The following is a 17134-nucleotide window of genomic DNA, read 5'->3' as shown; positions in this document are numbered from 1 at the left end:
ATTTAATTACAATAAGACAATATTTAAATAAATTAACTAAATTAAAATGGGTTAAAAAATTACCAAAAGCCCAAAGTTATGGGCTTGAAAAAGGGCCTTTTCTCTTTTTTCTTTTCTTTTATTTCTGCAGATTGGGCCGCTGGGAGCTGGGCTGGATGCTGGCCTGCTGCTGGAACGGGCCTGGGTCTGCTGGCACTGTTGGGGCTGCTGTTCTAGGCTTGCTGGACTGGGTCAGGCTTGTTGGACTGGGTCAGACTTATTGGGCTTGGACAGGCCTGCTGGGTTTTTTTTTTTTGCTGTTGCTTGCCTTTTTTTTTGTTGATTGCTGTTTTGGGCCACTAGGAATGGGCCTACTGCTGCTGGGTTGCTGGGGGGTCGATGCTGGACTGCTAGGTCGAGTCCGATTTCAGGTCGGGTCGGTTTGACCCGACTGTTAGCTTTTTATTTTTTTCTCTTTTTCTTCCTTTTTTTTCTTTTTCTTTCCTTTTCACCTTGTTCTTCGGGCTGCCCCCTAGCCCCACGCTACTGCGCTGCCGCTAGCTACAGCCGCTGCCTGCTGTTGCCGTCGACTACGCCTTGCTACCCGGCGGTGCGACGACCACGGTGTTGCACCTCCTCTTCTCCTTCTTCCCTTCTTTTTCTTTTGATTGTTGTGTTGTTTTTTTTCCTTTTCTTGCTTGTGGTTGATTGATTTGTGTTGTAGGCGTTGACGATGGAGGAAGAACAAAGGCGCGGCGGTGGCGATGGCGGGGTAGTGGCGCGACGGTGGCGATGGCGTTTGGGCTGCTGCTGTTTGGATTTCCTTTTTTTTTCTTTTTCTTGGCTGCTTTAAAAACTGAAAAAAAACCCCCTCTTCTCTTCCATTTTTTTCTTTTTAATCTTACCATTTTTTGTCTTCTATTCCTTTGTCTGCAGGTGGCTAGGGGAAGGAAGGCCATGCATTGGGAGTGGCAGGCATGGCAAGCGGGGCACGCAAGAATGCTGGTTGGGGGCAGTCTTGTCATGCCTAGAAGGACTAAATTGTAACGGGTGCAAAGTTTTTAGGGCAAAAATGCAATTTTAGGAAAATATGGGGCTACAATGTAATTTCTAGAAAGTTAAGGGGTCAAAGTGTAATTTAAAGAAAATTTTGGGGTCAAAATGTAATTTATAGAAAAGTTTGGGGTCAAAATGTAATTTTTGAAAAGATCAGGGGCTAAAATGTAATTTATGTTTTTTTTGAGATTTTTTTACTACTATTTTATTAATATTTAAAACAGAAAATAAAAATAAATAAATAATAATAAAAAGGCTAAAACAAGTTCAAAATTAAATCATAATGGGCCCAATCATTGGGCCCATACGAGATCAACCCGGCCCAAAATCCTAATCGGGCAAAATTCAGTGATGACAGCTGCCCCTCTTTGCTCATCGCTGTGAAACAAGGATAGAGCAAAGACTTAAAAGCACTGAATTTTGTTCGATTGTCCAAAATTATTATGTTTTTATTTTTTGAAAACCTGAAACTGAAAATAGCTTGGTGTGCGATCCAAAATTCAACTCACTTCTCAAATTACGAGTTGAGCTTTGAAAAATAGAAATTGAAGAATACCTCGGCATATGACCTAAGACTCAACTCACATCTTGCAATATGAGTTGATTTTTGTGAAAACCAAAAATTGAAAAATACCTCGACGTGACTCAAGGCTCAACTTACCTCTCGCAATATGAGTTGATTTTTTTTTCCTTTTTCTTTTGAAAAACAGAAATTGAAAAATACCTCAGGATGACCCGAGGCTCAACTCACCTCTCGCATTATGAGTTGATTTTTTTGAAAAACAGAAATTGAAAAATACCTCAGGATGACCCGAGGCTCAACTCACCTCTCGCAATATGAGTTGATTTTTGAAAAAAACAGAAATTTAAAAAAAAATACCTCAGCGTGACCCGATGCTCAACTCACCTCTCGTATTATTAGTTGATTTTTGAAAAAAACGGAAATTTAAAAGAAATACCTCGGCATGACCCGAGGCTCAACTCACCTCTGTATTATGAGTTGATTTTTGAAAAACGAAAATTTGAAAGAAATACCTCGGCATGACCCGAGGCTCAACTCACCTCTGTATTATGAGTTGATTTTTGAAAAACAAAAATTTGAAAGAAATACCCCTGCATGACCCGAGGCTCAACTCACCTCTGTATTATGAGTTGATTTTTGAAAAACAGAAATTTAAAAGAAATACCTCGGCATGACCCGAGGCTCAACTCACCTCTGTATTATGAGTTGATTTTTGAAAAAACGGAAATTTAAAAGAAATACCTCGGCATGACCCGAGGCTCAACTCTCCTCTGTATTATGAGTTGATTTTTTTTGAAAAACGGAAATTTAAAAGAAATACCTCGGCATGACCCGAGGTTCAACTCACCTCTGTATTATGAGTTGATTTTTGAAAAACTGAAATTTGAAAGAAATACCTCGGCATGACCCGAGGCTCAACTCACCTCTGGCAATATGAGTTGATTTTTGAAAAACATAAATTTAAAAGAAATACCTCGGCATGACCCGAAGCTCAACTCACCTCTGTATTATGAGTTGATTTTTGAAAAAAACAGAGATTGAAAAATATTTCTTGAAAGAAATAGGGTTTAAAAAAACATCAGGTGAAACTAAAAGCCTTCTTCTTCGTTGATTCTGTGCAGCTTTCTCCCAGTATTCCTTGCTCTACTGGTATACTTGTATATGTCATGTATGATGTTATTATGATATGCACGTGTTTGTCCTAAATGCTTTCGTGTCTACATGATCATGCCATGCACCCTAGGCTGTTTGTCACATGCCCCACTTTTGATTTTCGTGAGGTTCCACATTCATTTCCTCAGTTCTGGACTTTTCTCTCCAGTTTTGTACTCACCCTTAAGTTCTGTGAGTGATCCACATTTCTCCATATATCACTCTCTTGCCCCCTGCTGAACATTGTTCCTGCTTCGGGCCATTGTACTTGTCAAATTCTCATCCAGGTAATGTTCAACATTTCTTTTGTTTAGAGTATGTCATCTTACTATTTATCATTTAAATGAATCAAACACGAGATGCATGGAAAAAATGGCAAAGTAGGCGTGAAAGAAAATACCTCACATTCAATTTTTTCAAAAGCAACAAACAAAGAAAATTGACAAGGAATAGTTCAAATACAGAAAGCATCATAAAGAAAGGAAAGTGAATTCCATGGCCACGAATGCTCTAGATATCCAATGCTTAAACTTCTTCACGTTTCTTCATCCTGAATCTTTTCGAGCATGGCTTCCTGTGTAGAAGATTTCGAGCTTCTGAGAATGCTTCAAATATTGTAACTTCGCCATTCGACTCCCCGTTCGAGTCGCCTTGCTCCTTAAGTCTGAATCTGCTTCATTAGGACGCCCTTTCAGGTTTTCATCCTAATCTTTTTGTTTATCAAGACGCCCTTTTCGGGTTTTCATCTTGATTTTTCTTTTTCTTTTTTTGCTTTTTGTTTTTTTGTTTTTTGTTTTTTTTGTTTGTTTTTTTTTGTTTTATTTTTTTCAGGCATAATGTTTCTCCACGGCATCTGAGTTCACTAGATTAGGTAATTCTTTCCCATCCATCTCAGTAAGGATTAGAGCCCCTCCTGAGAATGCCTTTTTTACAACGTATGGCCCTACCCAATTTGGCGACCATTTTCCTCGAAAGTCTTTTTGTATCGGGAGGATCTTTCTTAGTACCAGTTCCCCTTCGCTGAATTCTCTTGGCCGCACTCTTTTATCATGGGCCGTGATCATTCTTTTCTGGTACATCTGTCCATGACAAATCGCCTTCAAGCGTTTCCCTTCAATAAGGTTTAGTTGATCATATCGAGCTCGAACCCACTCTGATTCTTCTAGTTTTGTCTCCATCAAGACTCGCAAGGATGGGATCTCTACTTCAATAGGCAAAACGGCTTCCATCCCGTAGACCAGGGAAAAAGGAGTTGCCCCCGTAGACGTCCGTACAGAGGTGCGATATGCGTACAAAGCGAATGGTAACTTCTCGTGCCAATCTTTATATGTCTCAATCATCTTCCCAATAATCCTCTTAATATTCTTATTAGCCGCTTCTACTGCTCCGTTCATCTTCGGACGATAGGGTGAAGAATTATGATGCTTTATCTGAAATTGCTCGCATACTTCTTTCATCATCTTGTTGTTCAAATTTAAAGCATTATCTGAAATGATTCTTTCAGGCAGACCGTATCGACATATGATCTTCTTTTTTAAGAACCTACAGACTGCAGCCTTCATCATATTAGCAAACGAAGTGGCTTCTACCCATTTTGTGAAGTAGTCTATAACCACAAAGATGAATCGATGTCCATTGGAAGCTTTCGGGGAAATTGGCCCTATAACATCCATGCCCCACATAGAAAAAGGTCACGGAGAAGTCATGACATGAAGGGGCGATGGAGCTGCATGAATCTTATCGCCATAAATTTGACATTTGTGGCATTTTCATGCGTAGCCAATGCAATCTGTTTCCATCGTAAGCCAGTAATAACCAAGTCTCATAATCTGTCTGGCCATAGTGAAACCACTGGCATGCGTTCCACAAATTCCTTCATGGACCTCTTCAAGTATCTTTCTAGCTTCAACAGTGTCCACGCATCTCATGAGCACTTGATCTTTCCCTCTTTTGTATAGAATATCCCCGCCAAGAACAAATCCAACCGCCAATTTCCTGATTGTTCTTTTGTCATTCTCATTTGCTTGCTCTGGGTACGTTTGATTCTTGATATACTCCAAGATATCATGGAACCATGGTCGTCCATCTGACTCCTCCTCGATACTAAAACAGTGTGCGGGGGTCTCATATATACTCATTTGAATGGGCATTATCTCAGTTTCTCTGTTTGCTTTGAACATTGAAGCCAAGGTGGCTACGGCATCAGCCAATTGGTTCTCTTCTCGTGGAAAGTAGTTAAAAGTCACTTCTTTGAATTCTTTGACCAATTTCACAACGAGATCGTGATACCTGACTAATTTTCAATCTTTCACTTCCCAATCTCCACGAATTTGGTAAATGACTAATGCTGAGTCCCCGTGTACTTCTAAAATTTTGATTTTCCTCTCGATAGCTGCACGAAGTCCCATAACGCAAGCTTCATACTCTGCTACATTATTGGTACAAAAGAAGTTCAATCTGGCAGTGAGTGGGTAATGATCCCCTTCCGGCGACACTAAGACTGCTCCGATCCCATGCCCCAATGCATTTGATGCACCATCAAAACTCATCTTCCATGACTTCTCTTTTGATGACTCGCCTTCTTTTTCTGAAATGCACATCAAATCTTCATCTGGGAAATCAAACCTCAAAGGCTCATATTCCTCCGTGGTTCGACTCGCCAAGAAGTCAGCTATTGCGCTTCCCTTTATTGACTTTTGGCTCACATATACAATGTCATACTCAGTCAGTAGGATCTGCCATCGTGCCATTCTTCCTGAGAGTGCAGGTGACTCCATCATGTACTTTATTGGGTCCAGTTTCGAAATTAACCATGTCGTATGATACAACATGTATTGTCTGAGCCTTCGAACCGTCCAAATCAATGCACAACAAAATTTTTCAATTGAAGGGTACTTTGCCTCATATTCTGTGAACTTCTTGCTGAGGTAGTAAATTGCCTTCTCTCTTCTTTCTGACTCATCATGTTGCCCCAGTACGCGACCCATTGAGTTCTCGAACATGGTCAGGTACAATATTAGGGGTTTTCCAAGGGTCAGCGGTACTAGCACAGGAGGATTAGACAAATACCGTTTCATCTTATCGAAGGCCACTTGGCACTCCTCGTTCCATTCTCTCGAGTTATGCTTTCGAAAGAGTCGAAAAATTGGATCACACTGATTCGTAAGTTGAGCAATGAATCGAGCAATGTAATTCAACATTCCTAAAAATCCTCTGACTTCTTTCTGTGTGCGCGGGGGAGGCAGTTCTTGTATGGCTTTTATCTTGTCTGGATCAACCTCGATACCTCTCTCACTGACAATAAAACCTAGCAGCTTTCCCAAGGTAGCCCCAAACGTACACTTGGCCGGGTTAAGCTTCAACTGGAACTTTCTTAGCCTTTTGAACAGCTTCTTTAGATTTTCAACATGCTCTTTTTCTTCCCGAGATTTGGCAATCATATCATCGACATAAACTTCTATTTCTTTGTGCATCATATCATGGAACAACGTTACCATGGCTCTCTGATATGTTGCCCCAGCATTCTTTAGTCCAAATGGTATTACCTTATAGCAGAAGGTTCCCCACATTGTTATGAATGTAGTTTTCTCCATGTCCTCGGGAGCCATCTTTATCTGATTATAACCTGAGAAGCCATCCATGAAAGAAAATAGAGAATGCTTTGCCGTATTATCCACCAAAGTGTTGATGTGTGGTAAAGGAAAGTTATCCTTAGGGCTTGCTTGATTCAGATCACGATAATCCACACACATTCGCACCTTGCCATCTTTCTTCGGCACTGGGACGATATTAGCTACCCATTCTGGATACTTGGAGACTTGTAGGAAGCCAGCGTAAAATTGTTTCTTGTCTTCTTCTTTTATCTTTAACAGCATTTCGGGTCTCATCCTTCTTAATTTCTGCTGAACAGGCTTACATTCTGGTTTCAGTGGGAGCTTATGGACCACAATATCTGTGTTCAACCCTGGCATATCCTGATAAGACCAGGCAAACACATCCTTGTACTCACGGAGCAAGGCGATCAAATCCAGCCTGGTGTTTTCTGAAATGGAAGTCCCAATCTTCACTTCTTGTTTCTTTTCTTCATTCCCCAAGTTCACTACCTCAACAGATTCTTGATGGGGTAGGATCTGTTTCTGTTCTTGCTCTACCATTCTCAGTAAGTCAGGAGACGAGACACAATCTTCAACATTTTCGTCAGCTTCAAATTCTCCTAAACAAACAACCTTCTCAAAATTGATTTTAGGATTCATAACGGGATTATTCATGCCATTGATATCTGAGCACTTGAAAGGTGAATGGAAAAAGCTATAGAAGAGCATTGAGGTATTGGAATCAACACACAATGATATGAGATGATGTGAGACATATGCCGGAAAAGGATATGAATAGAAGAAGTAGTCGCGAAGTTAATGGAAATGAAAAGAACATGACAATATAAAACAAAATGCATCTTCATTAATGGTCATTGAAATGATAAAGAGCAAACATAAGCTCTTACAAAAGGAACCCTACTGTTTAAGGACACACAAAATGAAGGGTTAACATTGGGCATTACTCTGAAGGGGACTTAGAAACTACAAGGAGGTCCACAGCAGTCCAGTTGTTCAAAACATATCCTGGAGGACAAGGGCGTATCATTGAAGCATTCTTAATTGCATCACTTTCATTGTCAATAGCATTTAGGCTGATATTCTGAAGATCCTTTTCAATCAATAATGTGAATTGCGGATTGTCCTGCCCTGGGTACATCACTCCTGCTGATGTAAATGTTCTTGACATAGGAGGATACGCCAACGGCTCCCATTCTAAATCCTGGCCTGAAGCTCTTGCGATTCTTCTTTCTCGATCTTTCTGCAATTGTTTCCTTCTTTGATGTATATCTGGCTTGAACCCCAAATCGTATCGACCCTTGTGGTGCGTTGGTTTGAAAGCTCCCAAACCTTTCCTCGCCCGAGCTCCTTTTCCCACAGTCAGCTTAATTCCCATCTTGGTACCCCTTGACAGTTTGGGAATGGGGATCTTATTCCCTTCAGCAACGAATGCAACATTGATAAATTCCAAAGAGCGGAAAGAACATTCTACAGCATCTTCGCTTATTTCGATGTAGGGTGCATCAGTAGAGATAGATGCGATAATGTCTTCCTCACCATCGACAGTAATCAAGCGGCTATCCATGATGAACTTTACTTTTTGATGAAGAGACGAAGGAACTGCCCCAGCAGAATGGATCCAAGGTCTTCCTAAAAGGCAATTGTATAAAGGCGTGATGTCCATGACCTGGAACTCGATATCATATGCACATGGCCCCACTTTTAGAGGAATTTTGATTTTTCCCATGACCTCTCGTCGTGTCCCATCAAATGCCCTTACTATAAAATAACAAGGCCTCAGATAGGACATATCAACCGGCATCCTAGAAAGCGTGGCCAAAGGCATAACATTGAGTGTCGATCCATTGTCGATGAGCACATTTGGTAATATGTAACCTTTGCAATTGGACGTGATGTGCAATGCTTTTACGGAGCCCCTACCATTTGGCGGTATTTCGTCATCACTAAAAGAGATAAAATTATCTGCATTCAGATTATTTGCCCACCTATCAAGCTTTTCCACAGATACATTGTTCGCCACATAAGCTTGATTTAACACTTTTAGCAAGGCGTTTCGATGTGGCTCTGAGTTCAACAATAGAGATAGTACTGAGATTCGGGCCGGCTGCTTGTTTAATTGTTCTACAACGCTATATTCACTGTGCTTAATAAACTTTAAGAACTCATGTGCTTCCTCCTCATTCACAGCCTTTTTAACTTCTTGCTCAAGTTGTGTTTCAACATCATCCTCAACCTCATACATTGGTGCTTTTCCTTTTTGGCTCCGGCTAGCAACCTTCTTCTTTGGTTCAACTGTCTCGGGAGAATAACACCTTCCGCTGCGAGTAAAATGTCCTACTTCGCTGACATCTTCATTCATAACTTTTGACTTTTCACCTTCAGGCACAATGATATTGACATCATACTTCCACGGCACTGCCTTGTTGTCCTTGTAAGAGAAAGGAGCAGGTATTTCGATTATCAAACTTGGTTTCACTTCTCGACTAACCTCTTCCTTCTTCGCCTCGTAATAAATCACCAAAGGTCTATCGACGCTATAAGGGAGAACCGTCGATTGATTATCAGAGGCACATATTTCTCCTTCTTCAGCCCTCTCCACACTATCAAGGACCTTGACCTATTTGTTATCCATCATGTCCTGAAGTAATTTTCTAAATTCCCTGCAAGATTGGATATCATGCCCTTCAATGCCATGAAAATCACAGAAACTCTGGTCTTTTTTACTTTCCTCCTTGAGAATCCTACTAGGCGGGCAGAGCAAGCCATTTTCAATCATCATCTCCCACACCTTCCGCAAAGGTGTCCTTACTTCGGCAACATAAACTTTGGCTCGCCAATTGTCTTCATTTGTCATCGCATTTACATTGCCACTAGTATGGTTAGGAAGAGGATTTCCCGTCACATTGCTAACACCATCGAATCGCAGAACGCCAGTATCGATGAGACCTTGAACCCTCCTTTTAAAGGCAAGGCAGTTTTCTGTAGAATGCCCCTGATTTCCAGTGTGATACATGCAATTAGCGTTAGGATCATACCACTTCGGAAATGGAGGCTTCAGGGGTGCCATGTAATGTGGGGAAATTAATTGTTTTTCCAACAGCTTCGGGTATAACTCTCCATATGATACAGGAATTGAAGTAAACTGAGGTCTTTCAGGATTGGGTCTTGCTGGTCTTTGTTCATTTTTGGGTTGGCTTTGTGCAGGCATGGTGTTTGACGGGAACACGGTAATGAGGTCGTGATTGGGCGGAGTACGAAATGGGAGCACAGTGGCTCTCGGTTCCAACCATATGGGCCTCTGCCTCATTTTTCTTTACAGGTACCGCCCTTTTCAAACTCTCGGGGCCTTCCATTCTCCCACTCTTGACGGCGTTTTCGATAGGCTCCCCGGATATTACAATATCCGCAAAGTCTTTTGTGGCGCTTCCTACCAATTTATCGTAAAATGGCGTTTTGAGAGTATTAATGAAGAGGACCGTTATCTCTGTCTTAGTTAACGGAGGCTCCACCTGAGCTGAGATATCCCTCCATCTTTGTGCATATTGCCGAAAAGTCTCTGTCGGCTTCTTTTCCATCATTTGTAAGGTTAGTCGATCAGGTACCATATCCGATACATGCCTATATTGCTCACAGAATGCTGAAGCCAAATCCTTCCATGATTGGATTCTCTCTCTACTGAGTTGATTATACCATCGAAGGGCTGAGCCAACCTAACTATCTTGAAAGCAATACACCAACAATTTATCATCGTTTACATAACCAGTCATCTTTCGGCAAAACATGATCAGATGCGCCTTTGGACATCTTGTTCCGTCATACTTCCTAAAATCAGGTGCCTTAAATTTTGGGGGTAGGACCAAATCAGGTACCAAACTGAGCTCTTTGGCACTCAAAGTAGAGAAAACTTCAACGCCTTCTACTGCCTTGATCCTCTCTTCCAGGATCCTATACTTATCCTAAGCGTTATTGTCATCAATTCTCAGCCTTGCTACTTCTACAGGATCATCTAAGTCTGGAACAATTGGATCTGAGGGATTAGCCCCAGGGTTCGATACAAACATTCCTTGTCCTAAATGAGCAGATGGAGCAGGATGTTCTTCTAGGCCTGTAGGTTCCCTTTGGGGGTATCCTCGTTGCATTGCGTGGACATGAGGTGGAGTAAATCCTGGAGGATAAAGTGGGTCTTGATTATCTCTTGACTGGGGCGGCTCTACGAAATCAGGACTCTATATAGGTCCCTTTCCTTTGACCAAGGCCGTCATCATTTCCATCATTTTAGCCATTTGATCCCTTTGCTCGAGTGATTCCTCTCGAGATCTCACCATCAAATCCCTCGCCTCTTGCTACGACTTGGCCAGTTACTCCTGCAACTCTCTTTGGGTTCTTTCCATCCTTTCCATCCTTTCATTAAGTTCGACATCCATAGCTCTAGCTCTCAAGCGCATCCTATAGGAGTGACGTGATTCTAGACTCGTAGTGTGGTAACTGTGGATTAGATGGTTTTAACCTTAGCGAATGATTAGGGAGATATGAGCATGCAATGAATAAATGAATGAATAACTAATGAATGTTAATCATGCGTAAATATGCAAAAATAGGTGTTGATTCCAAAATGGCCCCATACTTGGGCGTTTCATTTATCAAAAGAGTCCGTTACAAAAAGTTTTGTCATATTAGCTTTACAGTTACACAAACTTCTTAGCCACATCGCCTTGCTTCTTTATACGTTCTAGGAACTCCGATATGCTTGACCTTTGGTTTGGAAGGTATTGGCAACTGAGAACTTCAGCTTCATCAGATAATTGCACTATTTGCACAGCCGCTTTGCAAATTTCATTGATCAAACCACCGAGATGCATATCCTTTTCTTGGAGGACTCTTTCGTAGGTGCGAATGTCTCTGTCGTGCTGACCGTTCTTGTCTTCTAAAGCCCTCAAGAGGTCATCCAAATGTTGCTGATGAGCTTGCAGTGTACTCTCTAGACTTCAAATTTTTCCTTTTACCTCTTGATGCCCAGACTGACTAGCCGTTAGTTCTGCAGTCACAGTTTCATATTCAGCGTTCTTCTTCCTCAACTCTATCATAGCACGTGCAGCTCTTTCCTCTTCTTTTTTCGCTTTGGCTTTCTAGAACTCCATCCCACCTTTGATATTACTTAGTTCCTCCTTCCATTCTGCTGATGCTTTGCCCAATCCACTATTTCTTATAGTGCCCCTTAATTTATTGTTTTCCAAATGAAGGTCCCTTAAATCCTTTCTCGTAACTTCAACTTCTTTTTAGACTTTTTCGGTTCTGGATTTTTCAATTTCGACATCAATCTTCAGCTGGTAGTTCTCCTCCTGGAGAGAACTGATATCTCGCAACAGTTTGGCTTTTTCACGTTCAAATTCATGTCTTGCAGTTTCTAGCTCGGATGGGATTTTCTCTAAGAACGGATTCTGGCAAGCTTCATCAATCGGTGGGGTTACTTGACTCTTCACTCGTCGTTGCCTCCATAGGTCATAGTCTACAGTGATAGTATCAGCATAGAGAGCTAATTCCATTAGGTAGATTTGCCTCCAGGAATTCGCAGTATCTCGAACCTTTTTCATGTAACCCTCACCCATAAAGGCAAACTCTGATTGTGCCAATCCATCGGTAACTGGTACAAACTGTCACGAAGCGAACTGTCTTTGAACCAACAATGGAGCATATCCAACTCCTCCCCATAATCCTAGTAAAGGCACCCAGTCTTGGTTTCCACACTTGTATAACAAGACAGAGGGACGGATCCAAGGTGATCTCCAAGTTATATTTTCGGCATGGAGGTTCTGAAAAACCGAGACCCAGTGTTGTTCAGTGACATCCCTCGGCCAATCTTTTTCAAGGTGTGCTTCCAACGGGGCGAATGTCTTTGAAAACATGTGGAAAGGCGTGCACTCCACCTTCCAAAAATGGCTAAAGATCCAAACATTCAGTAACTAAGCGCATCCGATAAAACGTCCTTCCCCTATTCTCCTACAAGCATTTAGAGATCTAAAAGTCTCAGCCAAGATGGTTGGGACCGGGTTGACTCTTTGCCTTAACTTTTCGAAGAAATCCACAACCGCAACTTCAATATGCCCAAGAACCTTCGGGAAGACGACCAGTCCGTAAACGGCCAAGGCAAACAAATCTACTCTTTTTAACACATCTGGATGATTCTGAACTAACTCCCGCAGAGAAAACCACGGAACACAACTGACTTCATTCTTCTTCTTTATCTGTCTTTCAGCCCATGTATCAGTCATCCCCGTTAACTTCATTAGCTTTTTCTTGAAGGTCATTGGTTTAGGCTCCTTCACATATATCTTGTTGAGTTGCACATTATCGATGCGAAGCAAAGCGGCATACTCTTCTATGGTCGGAGTCATATCTTCCTGATTGAAAGTAAAACACTGATAGGCTGGGTCCCAGAATCGAACCATGGTTGGATCAACTGCTCGTTCACATCGATTGCTATCAAGTGAGCTATATCCCCATACTTTTCAGTAAAGATGCTTCTAGTATCTGAGTCCCACTGCTTCCAAATCCTAGTCAAGTCTTCGAGATCGTTCTGACGAGCCTTCAAAGTCACACGCTCGGGAAGATCAGAGGTGTATCCTTCCTTCAAACTGTCCCCTTTCACTTTTTGAGTCCTCAAAGACCAATCTCGGACTACAGCATTTTTCTCGGTTACTCGTGTAATTGACTCCTCCATCAGAAACCCGTTTTTGGCAACCAATATTTAACCAACACCTTCCTAATGAGATGTCTACGATGCATGATGAAAAATAAAATGAAAAACAAATAACATTGGCTAGAGATCACAACAGATATAAACAAAAGAAAAATGAAAAATAAAGACTATGGAAAATTTAACAAATTAAGCTATTCAATCATGCAATTTGGTGGAACAGACCCACATTTTTTTTGCCCCAACATGCTTTACAAGAAACCTACCCCACATACCATCAGACCATCTATCCGACCCAATTTATTAAACAGACTCACTTCATTTGCAAATAAGTGTAAATGTAAAAGAAATAAAAGGTAAGAGGCGTTTCTCCCGTGTACTTATTTTGGTAACTATCAAACGGACATAGGTTCGGCATGGCTCTACTCGGGTGGCTCGTACGGTTCACTATATGCGGTTTCGGTTCTAAAGAGGTACTCAAATTGTCCATACTGTCACCTACTAAGGTTAGTATGGAGCCTCGGTTATCACCCATCACAGGCTCACGAGCTCAATTCGAGGGATTACATTTACTTATGCCTATACGGAGGGACGAGTTAACTCACGAAAGCATAAGTCATATGTAACCCGGAAGTATTTCACTAGCCTGTGCGGAGGGACGAGTTAACTCACGAAGGCGTAGTGTTTACTTCCACTTAAACGGACAGAGCCCGGGGTAGAGAGCTCATGTTATGCAAGAATGCAAGTGCATAGTGTGTGGGGAGAAACTCACAAAACCTTTTAGTTTTTATTTTTACAAGACAACAAACTAAAAAAAACATAAAACTTATAGCTGAAAAAAATAGAAAAATAAAACACGTTAGAAAAAATATTAATTTAAAAAAATTGAATGTAAATGCATGACTTTTCAAAACAAAATTCAAGGATCATGATTAAAAATTAATTTGAACAAGAAAATTTGAAAATTTTGACAACACGTGTTTAACATCAGACTCGACTCTCAAAAAATGAACCCAGTGGAGTCGCCAGCTGTAGCGACCTAAAAATTTTGCGACGGGCGCTAGTTGAAATAATCTTTGAAAATTTGAAAATTGAATCTCGATTTTATTTGAAAAAGGAGTCGCCACCGATCTTTTTTCTAGGTGTGATTGGACACCTACAAAATTCTCCTTTTTTAGAAAACTTTATTTTTAAACTTTTCTAAAAAGAGGTAATTTTAGGTCTGCGTGAAAATCCAGAGAAAATTAGGGTTCGGGAGTCGGTTACGCGCGAGGAAGGTATTAGCACTCTCGCGACTCCCAAAATTGGTATCTCGTTAAATGCGTGTTGTCTTCATTTTCAAAAATACGAGTTCAATTTAATATTAGTCGTAATCCAATTAAAGCACGAGAATTTTAAAGCACAACAACTTTTTCTTTTTTCTTTTTTTTGAAAACACAAATTTTGTTTTTAAATACAAGCATTTTAGAAACACAAAACTCTTTTAAAAAAACGAAAATTTTGAAACACGAGATTTTTTAGGAAACACGAATTTTCTTTTTGAAACACGAAAATTTTTAAAACACAAAAAAAAATTTTGAAAACATAATATTTTTGATAAAATGCGAAATACGAGGATTTTTTTTGAAACACGAAAATTTATGAAACACGGTCAATTTTTTTGAAAACACGAAAATTTTTGAAAGACGGGATTTTTTAAAAACACAGAAATTTATGAAACACGGAATTTTTTTTTGAAATACGAGACTTTTGAAAACAAGGAAAATTTTTTGAAAACACGACAATTTTTGAAACACTGGAATTTTGAAAACATGAAGATTTTTGAAACATGAAAATTTTTTGAAAACACGGGAACATGAAAATTTGTCAAACACGGGAATTTTTTTGAAAACACGATAACATCAAAAAAATATTCGCGAAAGGTTTTCTTTTTGAAACACGAGAAATTATTTTTTTTGAAAACACGAACATTTTTCAAACAAGGGAATTTTTGAAAACACGAAAAAAAATGTTTTTTTTAAAGAAACACGAATATATATTTTTGAAACACGGGAAGTTTTATTATTATTATTTTGAAACACGAGAAATTTTGAAGACATGAAAATTTTTGAAAAATGATTTTTTTTATAAAATACCGTATTTAACACGAATCGATGATATTCACCCCGACATGGCGGTGAAATCGTCGAATTAGTGTCAAACCGATTCAATTTAATATTTAATCTGGATTCTAATAAAACACGAGAATTTTTATTAAAATACGAGGAATTTCGAATATTTTCGATTGTTAGAAGGGCGTCCCGTATTTAACACGAGCCATCGATATTCACCCAACATAGCAATGAAATCAACAGCTCGATATTAAATCGGTTCGTTGCCTTATGCATTAAAATGATTTTTTATATTTTAAAAAAATACAAATAAAATTACACATAATAATGTTTCTAAAAAAACTATTTTAAAAAAATGCTAATTTAATTACAATAAGACAATATTTAAATAAATTAACTAAATTAAAATGGGTTAAAAAAATTACCAAAAGCCCAAAGTTATGTGCTGGCGGGTCGGTGTTGGACTGCTGGGTCGGGTCTGATTTCGGGTCAGGTCGGTTTGACCCGACTGTTAGCTTTTTATTTTTTTTAATTTTTTTCTCTTTTTCTTCTCTCTTTTTCTTCCTTTTTTTTTCTTTTTCTTTCCTTTTCTCCTTCTTCTTCGGGCTGCCCCTTAGCCCCACGCTACTGCGCCGCCGCTACCTGCAGCCGTTGCCTGCTGTTGCCGTCGACTACGCCTTGCTGCCCGACGGTGCGACGGCCACGGTGTTGCACCTCCTCTTCTCCTTCTTCTCTTCTTTTTCTTTTGATCGTTATGTTGTTTTTTCCTTTTCTTGCTTGTGGTTGATTGATTTGTGTTGTAGGCGTTGACGATGGAGGAAGAACAAAGGCGCGGCGGTGGCGATGGCGGGGTAGTGGCGCGACGGTGGCGATGGCGTTTGGGCTGCTGCTGTTTGGATTTCCTTTTTTTTCTTTTTCTTGGCTGCTTTAAAAACTGAAAAAAAACCCCTCTTCTCTTCCATTTTTTTCTTTTTAATCTTACCATTTTTTGTCTTCTATTCCTTTGTCTGCAGGTGGCTAGGGGAAGGAAGGCCATGCATTGGGGGTGGCAGGCGTGGCAAGCGGGGCACGCAAGAATGCTGGTTGGGGGCAGTCTTGTCATGCCTAGAAGGACTAAATTGTAACGGGTGCAAAGTTTCTGGGGCAAAAATGCAATTTTAGGAAAATATAGGGCTACAATGTAATTTATGGAAAGTTAAGGGGTCAAAGTGTAATTTAAAGAAAATTTTGGGGTCAAAATGTAATTTATAGAAAAGTTTGGGGTCAAAATATAATTTTTGAAAAGATTAGAGGCTAAAATGTAATTTATGTTTTTTTGAGATTTTTTTACTACTATTTTATTAATATTTAAAACAGAAAATAATAAATAAAAAATAAAATAAATAATAAATAATAAATAAAAGCTAAAACAAGTTCAAAATTAAATCATAATGGGCCCAATCATTGGGCCCATACGAGATCAACCCAACCCAAAATCCTAATCGGGCAAAAATCAGTGATGACATATTTGAAAGAATATAAAACAAATTAGGGGTCAAGGCTCGACTCTCCCTTTTATTTCTTTGAGTGGAGACCTCTTACGTGTAGCTGGAAAATTGTATCCAACAGTCTTTGCAAATTAGTGAATTATTCTAAAATCAAATGCACTTACACTGGAACTTCAAGGAAAGTGTGAGCAAATACTTTTCATTTGCTTCTCACTCAAACATCTTTTGTTTCTTTAAATCTTCATTCATTTCCCTCAAACAAAATAACAACGCAAATGGGTTTTCACTTACCGCGTTACTTCATCCTCCTACTCCTCTTCCTGTTGTGCCCAATATTACAAGCAGCAGAATCTCAAGACCCTGCCTGTGGTAAAGAAGCATGTGGAAATATTACAATTCCATCCCCTTTTGGAATCCATAGCACCTGCTATACAGAACCTTGGTTTAGAGTGACTTGCAACCCAAGCCTCAATGGGGTAAAGCCATTCATAAACGTAAATGGCATCAATCTGGAGGTA

At 40.0% G+C, this 17134-nt stretch overlaps 1 protein-coding gene across 1 annotated transcript; it reads right to left on the bottom strand.

Moving 5' to 3' along the window:
* Positions 1–5010: 5010 nt before the first annotated feature.
* LOC107892407 (uncharacterized) lies at positions 5011–9391 on the bottom strand. The gene is made up of 6 exons (XM_016817494.2): positions 9113–9391; positions 7269–8941; positions 6627–7018; positions 6256–6335; positions 5289–5445; positions 5011–5138 (listed from the first exon to the last, which is right to left on the bottom strand). Exons 1-6 carry the CDS (start codon positions 9389–9391, stop codon positions 5011–5013), a joined length of 2709 nt encoding a protein of 902 aa, XP_016672983.2.
* Between the last annotated feature and the right edge of the window lie 7743 nt (positions 9392–17134).

The sequence above is a fragment of the Gossypium hirsutum genome, chromosome D09 (assembly GCF_007990345.1).
Source record: "Gossypium hirsutum isolate 1008001.06 chromosome D09, Gossypium_hirsutum_v2.1, whole genome shotgun sequence".
NCBI lineage: Eukaryota > Viridiplantae > Streptophyta > Magnoliopsida > Malvales > Malvaceae > Gossypium > Gossypium hirsutum.
The sequence above is the reverse complement of the archived record's forward strand: the minus strand, read 5'-3'. Positions and strand labels throughout refer to the sequence as shown.

Bases quoted from the DNA above. Each gene is read 5' to 3' on its own strand.
- LOC107892407 (XM_016817494.2), bottom strand. From the start codon at position 9,391: ATGGCACCCCTGAAGCCTCCATTTCCGAAGTGGTATGATCCTAACGCT. The intron at 7,019-7,268 runs GTAATGCCCAAT...GCTCTTCTATAG, and splicing joins GTTTCTAAGTCCCCTTCAGA to CTTTTTCCATTCACCTTTCA. The intron at 5,446-6,255 runs GTAATACCATTT...GCACGATGGCAG, and splicing joins GGGGAACCTTCTGCTATAAG to ATCCTACTGACTGAGTATGA.